The following is a 16,294-nucleotide window of genomic DNA, read 5'->3' on the forward strand; positions in this document are numbered from 1 at the left end:
ACAGAAACAAGGAGACCCAGCGATTGATTGGCTACATGGGGTCAAGGAGAGTGAGGGGTCAAAGTTAATGCTGAAGTTTCAAGCCTGGGTGACTGACAAAATGACGGTGCTCTTGTCAGAAATAGGGCAATCTGGAAGGAGGAAACATGACCAGTTCAATTCTGGACATATCAGACATTAAACATTTATTAAGGATCAATTATGTGCCAGGCACTGTGCTGGGGATGCAAAGAAAGGCAAAAGACAGGCCCTGCCCTCAAAGAGCTCACGGACAAATGGGGGAAGACAACATGAAGGCAACTATGTACAAACGAGTTAGAGACTGGATAAACTGGAGAAAATCCACAGAGGGAAGCAATGAGTGTGAAGGGGGGATTGGGAAAAGCTTCCTGCAGGAGATGGGACTTTGGAGGAGACTTGGAGGAGCCCAGACGGGGTGGAGGAGAGGAGGAAGAGTATTCCATGGGAGCCAGTCAGAGAGATGGGGCAGCCCTTGTGAGGAAGAGCCAGGAGGTACGTTGAGTGCCTACGGGACATCCAGTCGGGCATATCCACCAGGCAGTTGGTGATGTGTGACGGCTGCCGAGGAGACAGACTAAGGCTGGGTTCAGAGGCTATCTGCACAGAGATGATAACGAGGCCTCTGGGGGGCCGACGGAGTCACCAGGAGAGAGCATGGAGAGAGACTGTAAAAGAACACAGGATTGCAAACTGCATGGAAGGGAGAGCAAGTGTCAGCAAGGGGTATTCACAACTTCCTCTAGGAACCTGATTTTGAAAGGAGACGGAGTCGGACAACTTGAGGGGAAAGCAGTCGATTGATCTCTTGTTTGTCCAAGAAGGGGGAGTTTTGGGCAAGTCTGTGGCTGGGGTTAAGGAGATATCAGAAATTACAGATGAGAAGATAATTGCTGGGGGAGGGAGCAATCTTCTGGAAGAGAGAGGAGGAAATGGGATCAAGGGCACCCAGGGAGGAACTGGTCTTGGTGAGAAGGGTCTCATCAGAACGAGGAAAGAAGAGAGTGAAAGATGACTCAAGAAATTTTAAGAAGTAGAGAAGGGGACAAGCAGCTTATGGCAAATGGAGATAGTGAGGCCCTCAACAGGGAGGGACTGGGGAAGGATGGTGTGGGAAGTTTGGGAAGAAAAGAAAGTTTAGAATAGCCTGGGGTAGGTAATCGGGGGAAAGTGCTCTGCTGATTAGAAAAGATAAATCTGTAGTGAATTCAGTTTAGTTCTGTGATTTCCTCCAGCTCCGTTTAGGGGGCATAGAGTGTGAATGGTCTAGGAGAGGACTTGACAAGGTCTGAGTATCGACAGGGTGGGGAGCAAGGGCTCGAGAGCAGATGACAGCACAGAGCTGAGTGTTTGTTAACTAGAAGATCGAGAACGGGAAGCATGGGTCTGCTTTAGTCTGGAAGCATGCTGAGGGACAGAGGGAGTAGTGGTCCCAGGGAAAACAAAAAAGTTAGGAAAGGTAAGGAAAAGGGAGAGATGGAGTGACAGGAGGTTCTGATCTGATAAAGGGATCTCCAAGTTTTGATCAATGAATAATAATAATAATAATGATTAAAATAATTTGATTTGCTAGATCCAAAGGTGTGTGCATGCCCTTACACATGAGCATGTGTGAAGTTCTTTGAAGTCCTCAATAAATGCTGTTAGGATTTGAAGGCAAGTTGTCTTATTAATTTTGATATCCAAAAGCTACAAGAATCAATCAACTGAGAAGTAACAAGCTTCACACCGGAAGTAGAAGAATATAGGTAGCAGCATTAAGATACGTTCTGCAATATCAGACATGGTCTTTACCATTCACCTGGCATGTATCCTGAGCTATCTTGCACTATCATACAATTTTCAATATCAATGTCTTTTCTTCCCAATTAAACTAAGTGCCTCAAGGTCACGTAAGGACCTCCAACACATGCTCACAGTGGTTAGTCAGCACACAATGCTGGTGAAACTTGAAGAGGCAGCATGGTGAATACAGCAACGGACCTGGGAGGGAGATGATAAACCCTGCCTTGAGAAACTAAAATGACTAACAGCGTACGGTAGGGGCAAAATAAGTGAAAACTCTACTGCTCCAGCTGAGGAAAGCAGGGACAGTAATGTACTGCTGGCAGATCGGCCAAGTGGTCCAGCCAGTTTGGAAAGCAATCTGGAACTGAGCCCGAACACGAAACTCTGCTCATCCTCTGAGCCAGCAATGCCCTACTAGACCGACATCCTAAAGAGGTCAAGTAAAGAGGAAAAGAAGCCATATGCACAAGAATATTTAAAGCAGCTCTTTCTGTGGTGGCAAGAACAGGAAACTAAGAGAGTGTTCATATACTGCAGAACGGCTAAAGGAGAAATGACAAGATGGATGTTTCCAGAGAAATCAGGGAAGACTTAAACTGATGGAGAGTCCAGCAGAACCAGAACAATTTGCAGAATAACAATATTATTTAAAAAAAAAAAACTCTGAAAAAATTTAAAAACTCTGACCAACCACGATGACAAAGGATCAAAGACAAAATGTGCCACAGAGAGGTGATGGATGCAGAGTACAGACTGAGATGTATCTTTTTTTTTTTTTTTTAAACATGGCATATGTAGGAGTTTTCTTTGCTAAAGTAGACATATTTGCTATGAGGCTTTTTCCTTTGATTTTTTTTTTTTAATTAAGAAGAAGGGGAGGTAAAAGGGAGAAAAAAAGTTCATTAATTGAAAACAAAATAAAATGGCTGTAATAATACCTTTGAAAACAACTCATCACCTACACTAAGGAAGGCATGAATTAGTTACATCCTTCATATGAGACTGTAAATTGACTCACTACACAAAAGTCACTTCTCTCCACTCTAAGAACTCAGACTATCGTGTAACTGTTATAGCTTCAAATTGCACTAAGACCTTTTGGACACCCTGATATATTATTTGAAGTTGGAAATTTTATTTAGAGGGAAAAAAATCAGACCCTTAGGTTTATAAACTAGATGAAGTGATACATTTCATACCAGGTTTATAAAATTTATATTGAGTAATTCTGTGCATTCTGAGCAAAAAGGGACTTCAAAGGCTTTTTCTGAGTACAAGTGATTTGGATTCTATCCTGGCAGGAAGCTGGCTGATCTCTCACAGCTCTGCCTCCAAATCAGGTTCTGACAGGGGCTCACACTGAGTTTGATTCTAGCAGCTTACTGGGACGCTCTGCTCCAAACGGATTTGCTAAACTTTGTGGTGAGTGATTTTTTCCTAGGTGGAGATCAGTGTCATAGTAGAAGCTAAACAAAATTGGTTAAACTTTTATGATTTTGTTGCTATTTTCTGTGCTTGTCACATTGAGTTCCCACTCATTCTGCTAAGTGGCATGTTTACAAGAGTTGAAAGCCTGCTTATTTATGATTTGGAAGGCAGGACTCTTTAACGGATGGAAGAACTGAGGCAAAGAGGCTATGTGACCTCACACCGAAAGAGACCTAGAAGTAGAACTCAATAGTTTCTTGGCTGGTCTGCTTATCTCTAATATTCCCCAGCTCAGAACCCCCTGTAGGTGCCCTCCTACTAAGCAGCACAAGTGGCATCTTTCCACTTGGCATTTAAGGCCAGGCTATTGCCTAATTCCTCATTACAGTGTGCTCTGCGCATCTTCAGCTGTAAACTGACACATTTTTAGGCTCTTTCCAGCGCCTTCCACCCCAGCCAGGCTCCTTTCCAAATGAAGACGGGCTCCACTTGATGCCTTCTAGCTTGACATCGATGATCCTATGGAATGCCAACTCCTTGAGAGGAGGAGTCTCTTTAATGGTATCCCAGTACCTAACGTAGGGTTTGGCACACAGCAGGCACTTAATAAATGCTGGCCCATTTCAGTGGCTGGCTGGGCCTCTGCTCATACCACTTCCATCTAGAATGGCTTCTCATTTCCTCTTCTTCGATGAAATCCACTTTAAGACCTACCTTCTCTAGAAGGGTTTTTCTGACTGACCTGACCCCTGCTGAGCCCTATGGTTGCAGTTTGGACACTATTATACAACTACTTTCATTTATTTATTTAGTTTATTTAAAACTAGCCGTTTTAAGTACTCAGTCTGGCACAGTGAAGAGAGATCATGCTGGATTTGAAATTAAGAAAACCTGGGTTCAAATCCTATTTCCAGCTAGCTGCGTGATGAAGGATAAGTCACTTAACCCCTCTGAGCCTCAGTTTCCTCACCTGTAAAGTGGGTATAATATCCGTAGGCCTCCCATCTCTGGCTTACTGTAAAATTCAAATGAACTGATATATGTAAAGTGCAGATTCTATATAAATGGAAAGTTGTTGGTTTTTGTTCTTTTTTTTTGGTGTGCTGGACCTGTGATTTCATCACTCCCTCTACCAGTGCAGGACAGTACTTTTGCGGCCTGAGGCTCTGAGGGGTTAAGTGATGTAGCTGCAGTTCCGGGGCCAGGAGGAGGCAGCGGATTCTCTGCTCCTGTTTCCTAGTCCAGTAGGGTAATGTGCTCAGTAAGCACCTGGTGGATGACGTCAGGTGGAATCTCTTGTACACTGGGCAGGCCTCTTTTTGCTCCAGTCCTTTTAAAAGAAGCACGTCTCTCCCGAGCAGAATTTTGCCAGCTCTTTCAACTTAAAGCTATAGAACAGCAATTACCAGAAGAGAAAGTGCTACGATGCACTTTTAGGAACCATGTGGAAGATGACCCTTGGAGGAACTCTCTTCCAGTGTTCACTATGCTGCGTGGCCAGACAAGGATGTCCACTGCCTATGACCTCACGGCAAACTTCAAGCACCGCTCGAGGCTGTGCAGATTGGTGTTTAGGAAACTACTTTAGCAAAACAGTTTTTAGACATGTTAAAAATGAACAGAACTTTCTAAGTACTTTGTAGTTCAGGTGAAAGCAAAGCAAAACAGACCACACTGACTCTTTAAACTACTGACCTATATCATATATCTGTGAACCTGGAAAACAACTAACTGGGGCAGAAGGACCAAATGGAGAAAGGGGGAGGTGAGAGGGTTTAAAATCTAGATTTCTTACTATTATTGGTGCTATTGCCATTGAAGGACCCCGATGAACTGCTGCTGTCTTTTTCCTTATCTTGATTCTCAAAGTCCATGTTGAGGGACCTGTAGAAAACAAACAAACAAAAAAATACACTCCATTTTAACAATGAGTTTAAATAATTCTATACTCCTGCATCATGAAAGAAGATCAGGAATCTCCATTGCGATTCAATCAGACAGAACGTTAAGGGAGCAGCAGAAAGGTCTCTTTTCTTTACTTTTCTTTTCTTTTCTTTTGGGGAGGCAATTGGGGTTGAGTGACTTGCCTTGAGTCACACAACTAGTAAGTGTCATGTGTCTGAGGCCAGATTTGAACTCAGGTCCTCCTGACTTCAGGGCTGGTGCTCTATCCACTGAGCCACCTAACTGCCCCAGGAAGGTCTCTTTTCAGCAATTTGGCCGAGCCCTTCTTGTGACAATGCCTCTTCTGGAGAGCGAGCTTGAGGATAGGCAGCTGGGATTAGGATTCCACACTTCACTGCTATGGTTCCGGTCTCCTATCCCTCTGCTGCCCATCCCCAGTGTCAGGAGTCGCTAAGCCCCGCCTATCACACACTGGCCCCACTGCAGCCCTTTCCAACTTTGGATCCGTTTTCCCATGCGCTCGACTCTAGCTGCTTGAGGCAGGAGACTTGGAAGACTTCCTGCTCCCCACAGTCACTTCCAGGCTGTCCCACTACCACTTAAACCTTTTGGTAACCTTTCCTCCTTGGAGGAATCGAGATTCTGGGGGTGGGGGTCTACTGACCCCTAAGACACTCTCCTTCCCACCTCGGTCCCTCCTCCCCAACGCTTCTCATACATGTTACCATTCCTTGAAACACTTCTTCAACCTTCTCATTCCCCCACCACTCTCTCCTCCACCCTACCACAGCCACACGCAGAGGTGCGCACACAGGCTTTGTTTTGTCATCCATCACCCACAACTGTTCACATCTGTTTCCATGAGCTCAGAAATTCCTTTATTTGAGATCAATCTCCCCAGAGCTTTGGCCTCTGGATGGAGTCCACACAGGGTCTTAAGCAGCTCAGGCTAGGGGCCCAGTGGGAGATGATGGAATGGAATACACTAAGTGATAGAACACAAATATACAATTAATGATATCAGATTAGAATGAGTTTCAGACTGGACTCAGGTGACCTGAATACTCATTCCCTCTAAATAAGAAAGTTGGGCTAGATGTATAACGAATATGATACTTGAGCAGCATCTTAAAGGAAGAGAGGGATTCTCTGAGGCAGAGGAGCAGAGGGAATGTAGTGCACGTATGGGTGATGGTCAGTGCAAAGGCATGGAGACAAGAAGGCCAATTTGGCTCAATCACAGAGTTTGGGCTGGGTTGTAATGTCCTACCATGTTGGAGAGATAGATGGTGGAATGGTTCTGAGGACTGACAACGAACTATGTCACCTCCTGTATCATTCTGCATCTTGACTCCATCACCTCTCAGTCCTCAGAATCATGGCTGGTCGTAACATTGGTGACTCAGAGTTCTGAACTCTAGGAAAGCTTTTTTGTCTCTATAATGATGTTGTTATCGTATACGTTGTTCTCCTGGCTCTGCTCATTTTGTTCTAGATCCATTCATTCAGATCTTTCCATGTTTCCCTGAAACCATTTCGTTTATCATCTCTTATGACAAAATAGTATTCTGTTACCTCCATACACCAAGATTTGTTCGGCCATTCTCCAACTGAGGATTACCCTTCCTCAGTTTCCAGTTCTTTGCTACTACAAAAAAAGCTGTTATAAATATTTTTGTATGTATGTCTCCTTTGACCTCTTCGGCATGTGAATCAATTCATAGCTCTACTAACGGTGCATTTATATGGCAGACATTTATTTTTAATAATGAGGTGAACAGAGAGCTGCTACAGCTCATGGTGGGGGTCAGTATTAACAGAGGGGTGAGAGAAATAGAGCAGACACACATGGTGGTCATCGGAATGGTCGTCTGGAGGATGGACTGGGGTAGGGAGACCAACCAGTACGTTACAGCAATAGTAGAGGAGAGAGATGATGAGGTCTGATCCAGGGTTGCAGCTGACTTTCTTAAGAGAAGGGACATATATGAAGAGAAAGGGACATACATGAAAGATGTTGGAAGGAAAAACACGAGGTGAGTGAGAGTGAGTAGTCAGGAATGACACAGGAATTATAAACCCTGGGGTCTGGGAGGAAGGGGTGGAGGTACTCTAAACAACAACAGGGATGTGAGGAAGAGGGGAGGGTTTGGGGAGAAAGAGAAGGAGCTTTATTTTAGACATGTGTTCGAGATGCCCACAGGATATCCAGTCCTAGATATCTAAGAGGTAGTTGGAGATGCAATTCTGTAACTCAGCAGAAAGCCAAGGGATGGATATATAGGTCTGGAAATCATCTGCACAGAGATAGTAACTAAATCCATGGAAGGTGATGACCAAGTGAGAAAGTACAGAATAAGAAGAAAACCAGGCCCAGTACAAAGCCTTGGGGGATACTCGAAGTTAGTGTGTGGCATGGAGGTTGAACAGGGAGGAAGTGTACCAGGAGACAGTCATGTCACAAAACTCTGGACAAGATGATGAGCAGCGTCATGTGTGTCACAGGGGTCCAGGAGGGTCAGGCCTGAGAAAAGGCCACTCTATTTGGCAATGAAGAGATCATGGCTAGCTCTGGGAGGGCAGTTTCAGTGGAATGATGAGGTCAGAAAGCAGACTGCAGGAGGGTGGTGGCACCTCCTCTCTCCTCTTCAAATTAGTTCTGGCTGCAGAGGAGCCTCTGCCATCATCATCGCCACCTCCAGAATATCTGGCTCCTTTCTCTCCATCTTAAATTTGAGTGTCTTTATGATTAATCAAAAGCAGCAAAAGCCAACACTGCTATCAGGCCAGAATTTCAGAACTAGAGAAAGGCGCAGCTAGATGGCTCAGTGGATAGAGTACCAGCACTAGAGTCAGGAGGACCTGAGTTCAAATCCGGCCTCAGACACTTGACACTTACTAGCTGTGTGACCCTGGGCAAAGTCACTTAACCCCATTGCCTAGCAAAAGAACAACAAAGAAGAGAGGGAGAGGGAGAGAGAGAGAGAGAGGTTTGACCCCACTCAGTTTCTCAGCTGTATTGTTCAAGGTTTAACTGAAACTGGCTCTTAGAAGCAGCAGCAAAACTTCTTGATGCTGCTGGGGTACAACGTGATTATCACTGATCTGTAGAAAGCCTCTGTGACATTCTAGGGGATGGTGCTGTGCTGGCCCTTGGTGGTACAGACCTACAGATGACATGATGCATGCATATGTCTGTGCATTTATAGCACAAGACCCAGAGACCAGGCAAGCCTTCCTTTGCTCGGGTGTCAATATGTCAATCAGGTGCAGCAAATACCTCGAGAAGGGATTTAAGGATGAAGATGCAAAGCTGCTGCTGATCTTAAAGGGTTTTTCAGAGTCTGAGAGGAACAAACTGGTCGCGTTCCTTGGGCCAGCAGGACCCTAATGCATCCATTCTTAACAACCTTTATAATGAGCATTTGGTTAAAGACCGAGTCTCAGCAGTCTTTGCTGTAATGCTGTTTAAATCATGGATAAATGAAAATGATATCAACGAAGTAGCTACCAATCTTTGAAAACGCAGAGTGGACAACAGACCGATGGAACTTCTTCCTTCTGAGAAGCAGTGTCAAGCACTTCACAAAATTGTTTATCATAGCAGGTCTAAAAGAACTCTCCAAGTATGTGTAGAACCAGTAAACCACAGAAGCTACAGAGAGAACTTCAAGAACAAATGTCCTGTGGCGATCCATTTCAGGATATAATTCTGTACGTCGAGGAGAGGGAGAACAGATCATCAGAGGCATAGTCTGGTCAAGTGTAACGAACGCAAAGGAGGGGCTGGATCTGAAACAGGGGCCTCCACCAGCTGTCTTTCCTACTCCAGGTCAGTCTGTTCCAGAAGGTTCTGGAGCACCATTAGCACAACCTTCACTTCACGAAAGCCTTCCAGAAAATCTTGGCACTTTTTCAGAAGGCTGAAGTCCTGAGTGAAGAGCTCATTTTAAAGTGGTGTAAAGATGCACATGTTGCAAATGGGGAAAAGTGTCTTTCTTGAGTAAATGAAAAAAATTGTAGTGGCCCAAGAATGCAGAAGAAGAACCTAAGCCTGAAGTCGAAGGAGGCTACTAAATTGTGAATCTATAAGCTCAATAAAGCAAGAAGCAATCACAGATAAAATGCAAGAATATCCTCCTAACTCTCTGTATCAAGCACGACACAAGAGTTTTCATGGCAAATTTATCCGAACTGTTTTCTAAGGTGACTGACAAATGCTGGGTTTAGAGGCTACAGATTTGAATCTAATATTGCATTAGTTTTCTACCTCCTGGATCTTCTACTGCAATAATGTAATTTAAGGCTTTCCACAATGAACACTTCTTTTTATCCCTGGGTTTTCTATGTACAGTTTACAAGATGTGATTTGGTTAAAACAATTTGTTATGGAAATTCTGTTTGCAAATTAAACTGTACAAGTATCCAAAGTCCACTGCACCCAGTCCCACCCCCCCACCCCCCGCCCCTCCAGCAGATTGCAAAGGATTCTGAAGAGAGGAGAGAGGAAGCAGACACATCAGATTTAAAAGGCTTTTTCAAGGAGTCGCACTGAGAAGGGGAAGAGTGAACAGGATGGAGGGAAACACGGGCAGGCTCTCAAGCAGTAAGGAAGGAGCCAGCAGACAGGGTAAGGCTGAAGAGAGCAGGGCTGATAATGAGTGTTCCGCTGGAGAAGGCAGGAGGCCTTAGAGGGGCTGGCCTTGGCCAAGAGAAGGGCCCCCTCTTTATCCAAGGCCACAGTGGAGGAGGAGAGAGGAGGATAAGATGTCTCAGTGATGCAAGACCAGGAGGAGGGAAAAGGGGGGAAGATCTTGGCAAACAGCCTCAAGTTTCAAGTATGAGATGAGGATGATATAGCCAGAGTGTGTCTGAGGGTGAATTTGAACCCAAGGCCTCCTGAGTCTGCGCCTGGTGCTAGCCACTGTACTATGTTCCCTCTCACTAATAAAATAAAATTTTAAAAAGATAATTTCACCAAGGAACAAAATTATACTTAATGCACTGTGCTCTTAAACTAACTAAATTTACCTCTAGGATACTTTGAAAAGATGTATTTTACTTACTACTTTTTTTTTCCTTCAAAAAACTCCAACCTAAAATAATTTGCTTATTCAATACCATAGGAATCAAACTACCAAAGGAACTACTTCATAAAACTAGGAAAAAATAAAAACAAAATTCACATGGAGGCAAAATGGGTCAATTTCTGGGAAAATAATGATTTTTAAGGGCCTAGAACTGCCAGAACTCAAACTACACTACAAAGCAATCATTCTTAAAATGATCTATGGAGCTCAGAGAAAAGGCTTATGGCAAACAAGGGAAAGAGAGGATAAGAATGGATACTTTTGATTACATAAAATTAAAGTTTATGCACAAACAAATCCAATAAAGCTAAGATCAAAAAAGGGAAACAATTTAACTGGGGAAAGAAATCTTTGCAGAAAGTTTTCTCTGATAAAAGTAGCATTTCCAAGATTCAGATTTATAAGAGTAAGAACCATTCCCCATCTGATAATATGAGCAGGCAGTTCTCAAGAGAAGAAAGCCAGGCTGTCTGTAGACATAACAGAAAAAACAAAAACAAAGACCAAAAAAAAAAAACAAACCCCAAAACACCAGACAAATAAAAAAAAAAACCATCCCAAATCACTAATTATTAAAGAAGTATAAATTAAATAGGGCAGTTAGGTGACGACGGAGATAGAGTGCCAGTCCTAGAGTCAGGAAGACTCATCTTCTTAAGTTCAGATCTGGCCTCAGATACTTAACATCTGTGTGACCCTGGGTAAGTCACTCCCTGTTTGCCTCAGTTTCCTCACCTGTAAATAAGATGGAGAAGGAAATGGCAAATCACTCCAGTATCTCTGCCAAGAAGACTCCAAATGGGGTCACAAAGAGTTGGGCATGACCGAACAACAACAAATTAAAGCGATTCCAAGGCTCCACTTCATACCCATCAGATTGGCAAAAATACTTATAGCATCTCTTTTTGTGGTGGCAAAAAACCTGGAAACTAAGGGGAACCCTCCAAATACGGAATGTCTGAACAAACTATGGTATATGAACACAAAGGAATACTATTATGCTATAAGAAATGAGGAAAAAAATATCAGAGACACCAAAAGACATGGATAAATTGATGCAGAGTGAAGTCGAGTGGAACTAAAAGAAAATTTATAGGGGGAAGAGAGCAAGCATTTATTAAGTGTCTACTGTGTGCCAGCACTGTGCTAAGCATTTTTTATTACCTCATTTGATGCTTAAAACAATCCTGGGAGGTAGGTGCTATTACTGTCCTCATTTCATAGTTGAGAAAATTGAGGCTGACAGAAGTGAAGTGGCTTACCCATAGTCACACAGCTATTAAGTGCCTGATGTTGGTTTTGAACCCAGGTCTTCCTGACTCCAGGACCAGTGCTCTCTCCACTGTGCCCTCTAACTTCCTCATATATACTATAACTACTTGTTATAATAACATTATAAAAATGAACAATTTTGAAGAGTTGTGTAAACTGATGAAAAATGAAACAAAGAGAACAAGGACAATTTAAACAATAACTACAATGTAAACACAAACAACTTTCAAAGCCTTAAAAATTGATCAATGTCATGACCACCTAAGATTTCAGAGGACCAATGAAGCCTCCTGACAGAGATGATTGACTCAGGGTATGGAATGAAACACTTATTTTTTGGACATGGCCAGTGAGGCGATTTTGTTGGACTAGGCGTATTTTTGCAAGGATTTTGTTTCTCTCTTTTCCTTTTGATAGGGTTAGGGGTGGAGGTGGAATGAAAAGAAGAGAAAAGGAATTTCTATAAATTAAAAAAAAACAAACAAAAACAACCAACCAAACCCAAAACCTCCAACCTGATCTTTCCCCCTCATCTTGTGTAATTTCAAAATTCCTTAGCCCACTGTAACTCAGGGACTAAGAACCTATCCCACACACCTATCCCCCAAGGCATTTCCCCCTATTAGCAATGAAAACGATATTGTTGATTCAGCCCTGACTACTCAAGACTTTGACACCACAACCTGAGCCTCTTCATCCAAAGTCCTTCGAGTCCTTCAGCTCCACAGCCTCAGCATCCTCCTCACCAGCTCACTCCCACCCCCTCTAACCCACTCAACTGCTAAGTCTAGTTAATTATCCCTCCATAAGCATCTCCTGGATTCCATCCCTTCTCTCTACTCATACACAGCTTAGTCTGAGCCCTTATCAACTGTTCTAGTCTAAGTTACTTTTATTCGGGATTGCCAGTTTCCAGTTTCTCCTCTCTCAAATCATTCTTCCACACTGTTGCCTAAATTATTTTCCAAAAGTACAAATCCATTGATATCGTTTCCCCACCCAAGAAGCTTCAGGTATAAATTCTGGAAATGTAGGTTTACTTTTCCAGCCTTCTTCATCATCATTCTCAGACAAGATCATTTTGGGTCCTGTCATCCACCTCATCAGCTCCTTCTTCCCAGCTCAGTGTCATCTACAAATGTGATAAGTTACCATCTAGGCCTTTATCCAGGTCACTGATAAAAATGTTAAATGGCACAAGGTCGAGGATGAATCCCTGAGGCAGTCCACTGGAGACCTCCTGCCACATGACATCCAACCATTCTTAGCTTGTTAAATCCTCCCAGAATTAAGAATGAAGATGGGAGAAGTAAACTGAAAAATGTCTTCCAGGGTGGTGCAGTGGATAGAGCACTGGCTCTGAAGTCAGGAGGACCTGAGTTCAAATCCGGCCTCAGACCAAACACTTAACACGTACTAGCTGTGTGACCTTGGGCAAGTCACTTAACCTCAATTGCCTTACCAAAAAAAAAAAAAAAAGAAAAAAAGAAAAATGTCTTCAAAACCAATTTCTCCTACCACGAAAGACTGTTTTTTTACATCTCTGTTCCAGTCCACATGAAGTACAGGTGTCTCAGGGGAAACAGAGGTTGCTAGTGTGTAGGAGGGTTGGACAGTGTATTCAGGAGGTCCTGGGTTCAGATACTACCTCAGACACAAACTAGAGCTATGATCCTAAGCAAATTAGTTAACTTCTGAAGACTTCTGTCACCTCACCCATAAAAGAGAGGTGTAGGACTTGATGATTTCTAATGTCCATTACAGTTTCAAATCTATGTTCCTAAAATCCTTTTTCACTATCATTACCTTGCCAGAATAGAACTCTGTGTTATATATGGAAATGTCAGTGGACTAAATATTTCTCAATTTCCTTTGCTAGTTTTTATAGAACATAAACTTTGCTTTAGATTTGAAGTCTAAAACCTAAAACCTTCTAAGAACTAGCAAACTTAAAAACATTATTTTGGGAAAAAAGAAAAAGAAAGGAGAAGGAAGGGAAGGAGTGAGCCAAGGCCATATGCCAAGCAACTGAGAAACAGAGAAAGGTCCACAGGTTAGCTAGCAAGTCAGCTCTGGAAACATGATTCATTACCGTGTACACTGCTTCTTCTGTTATTCAGAGCTGCAGGAGTCTGAAAAGCCTTCTCAATTACCCAACAAATACTTATCAAGCCAAGTTCAGGGAAGCTACAGGCCAGTCTCCCAACTTGCCTTAAGAAAACCATTCCTTAGTTTAAAATAAGGACCAAGGAACTAAGTGATTGGTACGTTCCATCCATAAAACACACTAAAATTTCACATCATTTTTTCCAAATGAAGAAGCACATAAACAAATCATTCAGGTGTCACTTACGACTTCAGATAAGTTCTATGCTAAGATGTATATAGAGTGAAAAAAGAGGGGGAAAGATGCAAGATCTATTGTGAAAGAAATTTGGCTTTCTGTCACTTTAAAGCAAAGGAATAGGGGCAGCTATGTGGTGCAGTGGATAGAGCATTGGCCCTGGAGTCAGGAGGACCTGAATTCAAATCAGGCCTCAGACACATAATACTCACTAGCTGTGTGACCCTGGGCAAGTCACTTAACCTCAAATGCCTCACCAAAAACAAACAAACAAAAACCAACAACTACAAAAACCAACAGAACAACTATCTGCAATGGAAGATTTAGGAAGAAGAGGCAGAAACTACAGTGTGATGCCACAGTAAGAATCCATTTAACATTGTTTTCATCAAAATTACCATTTTCTCTAAGTTAATGAGATAAGAATAAGCCTACACCAGAGAGAGCAGAATGAATTGCTGTTCTGTGTACAAAGGTACGGGGAGATGGGGTGATGAAGGAGAGAAAAGAGGAGAGCTGTTAGTATGTTGTTTAGTCAGGTTCCAAATGGTCCAACTTCCAGAGCTGGGAGGGATGTCAAAGGCCATTTGGGCCAACAACTGAGGAAAGCAAAGCCCCACAAGATTAACGGCTGCACCACAACTTTTTGATCCAGACGGGTACCAAGTCCTAAAGATCAGTGCTGGGGATGTGAACCTAGTTCCTCTGGACAGCCAGTGCTCTTTCCACCTAATCCCCACCCAACACTGGGAAGATAAGCCAGGTTAATGTGAAATGACCAGGGCACACATTCTCAGAGCAGGCACAGTTCCTAGATCTTTTGTCAGGGGGGCCACAGACTTCTGAGAGCAGGGTGGACCTGGGTGTCCGCTCAGTCTTCTACTTGTCAAATTGGTCTGAAAAATGGGACTCGAAGATTGCTGGCCTTTTGGCTTCATCTGTTATATTTTTCCTCCCCTTTTTCATCTGTTATTCTTATTAAACCTTTGTGTGTCCTATGTGCTACTTTTTGTGACCTCATAACTATAAATATAAGCCCTGAGCACATATTTTTCTTTTTTTAAATAGTATTTTATTTTTTTCCAATTACATGTAAAGACAATTTTTAACATTCATTCTTTTTTTTTTTTTTAAGGAAGTATCTGAGGCCAGATTTGAACTCAGGAAGATGAGTTTCCCTGACTCCAGACCTGACACTTTATTTTTTTTTGTTAACAAATTTATTTATTTTTAGTTTTCAACATTTACTTCCACAAGATTTTGAGTTCCAAATTTTCACCCCATCTCGCCCTCCCCCCCCAAGATGGCATGCATTCTAAATACCCCTTCCCCTAGTCTGCCTTCCCTTCTATCTCTCCCCCCCCTTCTCTTATCCCCTTCCCCTTCTATTTTCCTGTAGGGCAGGATAGATTTCTGTACCCCATTTTCTGTATTTCTTATTTCCCAGTTGCATGAGAAAACATTTTTTTTAAACATGTGTTTTTAAAACTTTGGGTTCCAAATTTTCTCCTTTCCTCCCTCCCCACCCACCCTCATTGAAAAGGCAAGCAACTCAATATAGGTTATATATGTGCAGTTATGCAAAACACTTCCATAGTAAACATGTGGTGAAAAACTAACTCTGTTTCCCTTAATCCTATCCTGGCCCCCCCATTTATTCTATTCTTTCTTTTGACCCTGTCCCTCCTCAGAAGTATTTGCTTCTGATTACCCCTTTTCCCAATGTGCCCTCCTCTCTATCATCCCCCTACTCTCTTGTCCCCTTCCCCCCCTATTTTCCTGTAGAGTAAGACAGATTTCCATACCCAATTGAGGGTGTATGTTATTCCCTCCTTAAGTCAAATCCTATGAGAATAAGATTCACTCATTCCCTCTCACCTTCCCCCCTTTCCCCTCCACTGTAAGAGCCTTTTCTTTTCTGTTTTTTTTGTGAGATAATTTACCCTGTTCTACCTCTCCCTTTCTCCTTCTCCTAGTATAATCCTCTCACCCCTTAATTTTATTCTCCAGATATGACCCCTTCATATTCAACTCACCCTGTGCCCTCTATCTATCTACCATCTATCTATCTATCTATCTACACACATACATATAATTTTTTCCCTCCAAATACCTCAATACTGACAAAGGTCTCATGAGTTACAAATATCATCTTTCCATGCAGGAATGTAAACAGTTCAACCTTAATAAGTCTCTTATGATTTTCTCTTTCCTGTTTACCTTTTCATGTTCCACTCGAGTATTGTATTTGAAAATCAAATTTTCTATTCAACTCTGGTCTTTTCATCAAGAATGCTTGAAAGTCCTCTATTTCACCGAATAACCATTTTTTTCCCCTGCAGGATTATACTCAGTTTTGCTGGGTAGGTGATTCTTGGTTGTAATCCTATCTCCTTTGCTCTCTGGATTATTATATCCCATGCCCTGTGGTCCCTTAATGTAGATGCAG

The 16,294-nt window shown here is 42.6% G+C and overlaps 1 protein-coding gene and 1 pseudogene across 2 annotated transcripts in view; one reads left to right on the forward strand and one right to left on the reverse strand.

Annotated features, from left to right (window-relative positions):
- Positions 1-16,294, reverse strand: part of SPPL3 (signal peptide peptidase like 3) — a 145,179-nt gene that overhangs the window by 37,792 nt on the left and 91,093 nt on the right. For both annotated transcript variants that reach the window (XM_027864181.1, XM_027864182.1), the window contains exon 3: positions 5,030-5,118. In XM_027864181.1, the coding sequence (XP_027719982.1) occupies positions 5,030-5,118 (89 nt within the window). The remainder of the gene's footprint in view (positions 1-5,029; positions 5,119-16,294) is intronic.
- Positions 7,885-8,893, forward strand: LOC114043120 (annotated as a pseudogene).

Source organism: Vombatus ursinus, unplaced genomic scaffold (genome assembly GCF_900497805.2).
Source record: "Vombatus ursinus unplaced genomic scaffold, bare-nosed wombat genome assembly UNPS02001287.1, whole genome shotgun sequence".
In the NCBI taxonomy this organism is placed as follows: domain Eukaryota; kingdom Metazoa; phylum Chordata; class Mammalia; order Diprotodontia; family Vombatidae; genus Vombatus; species Vombatus ursinus.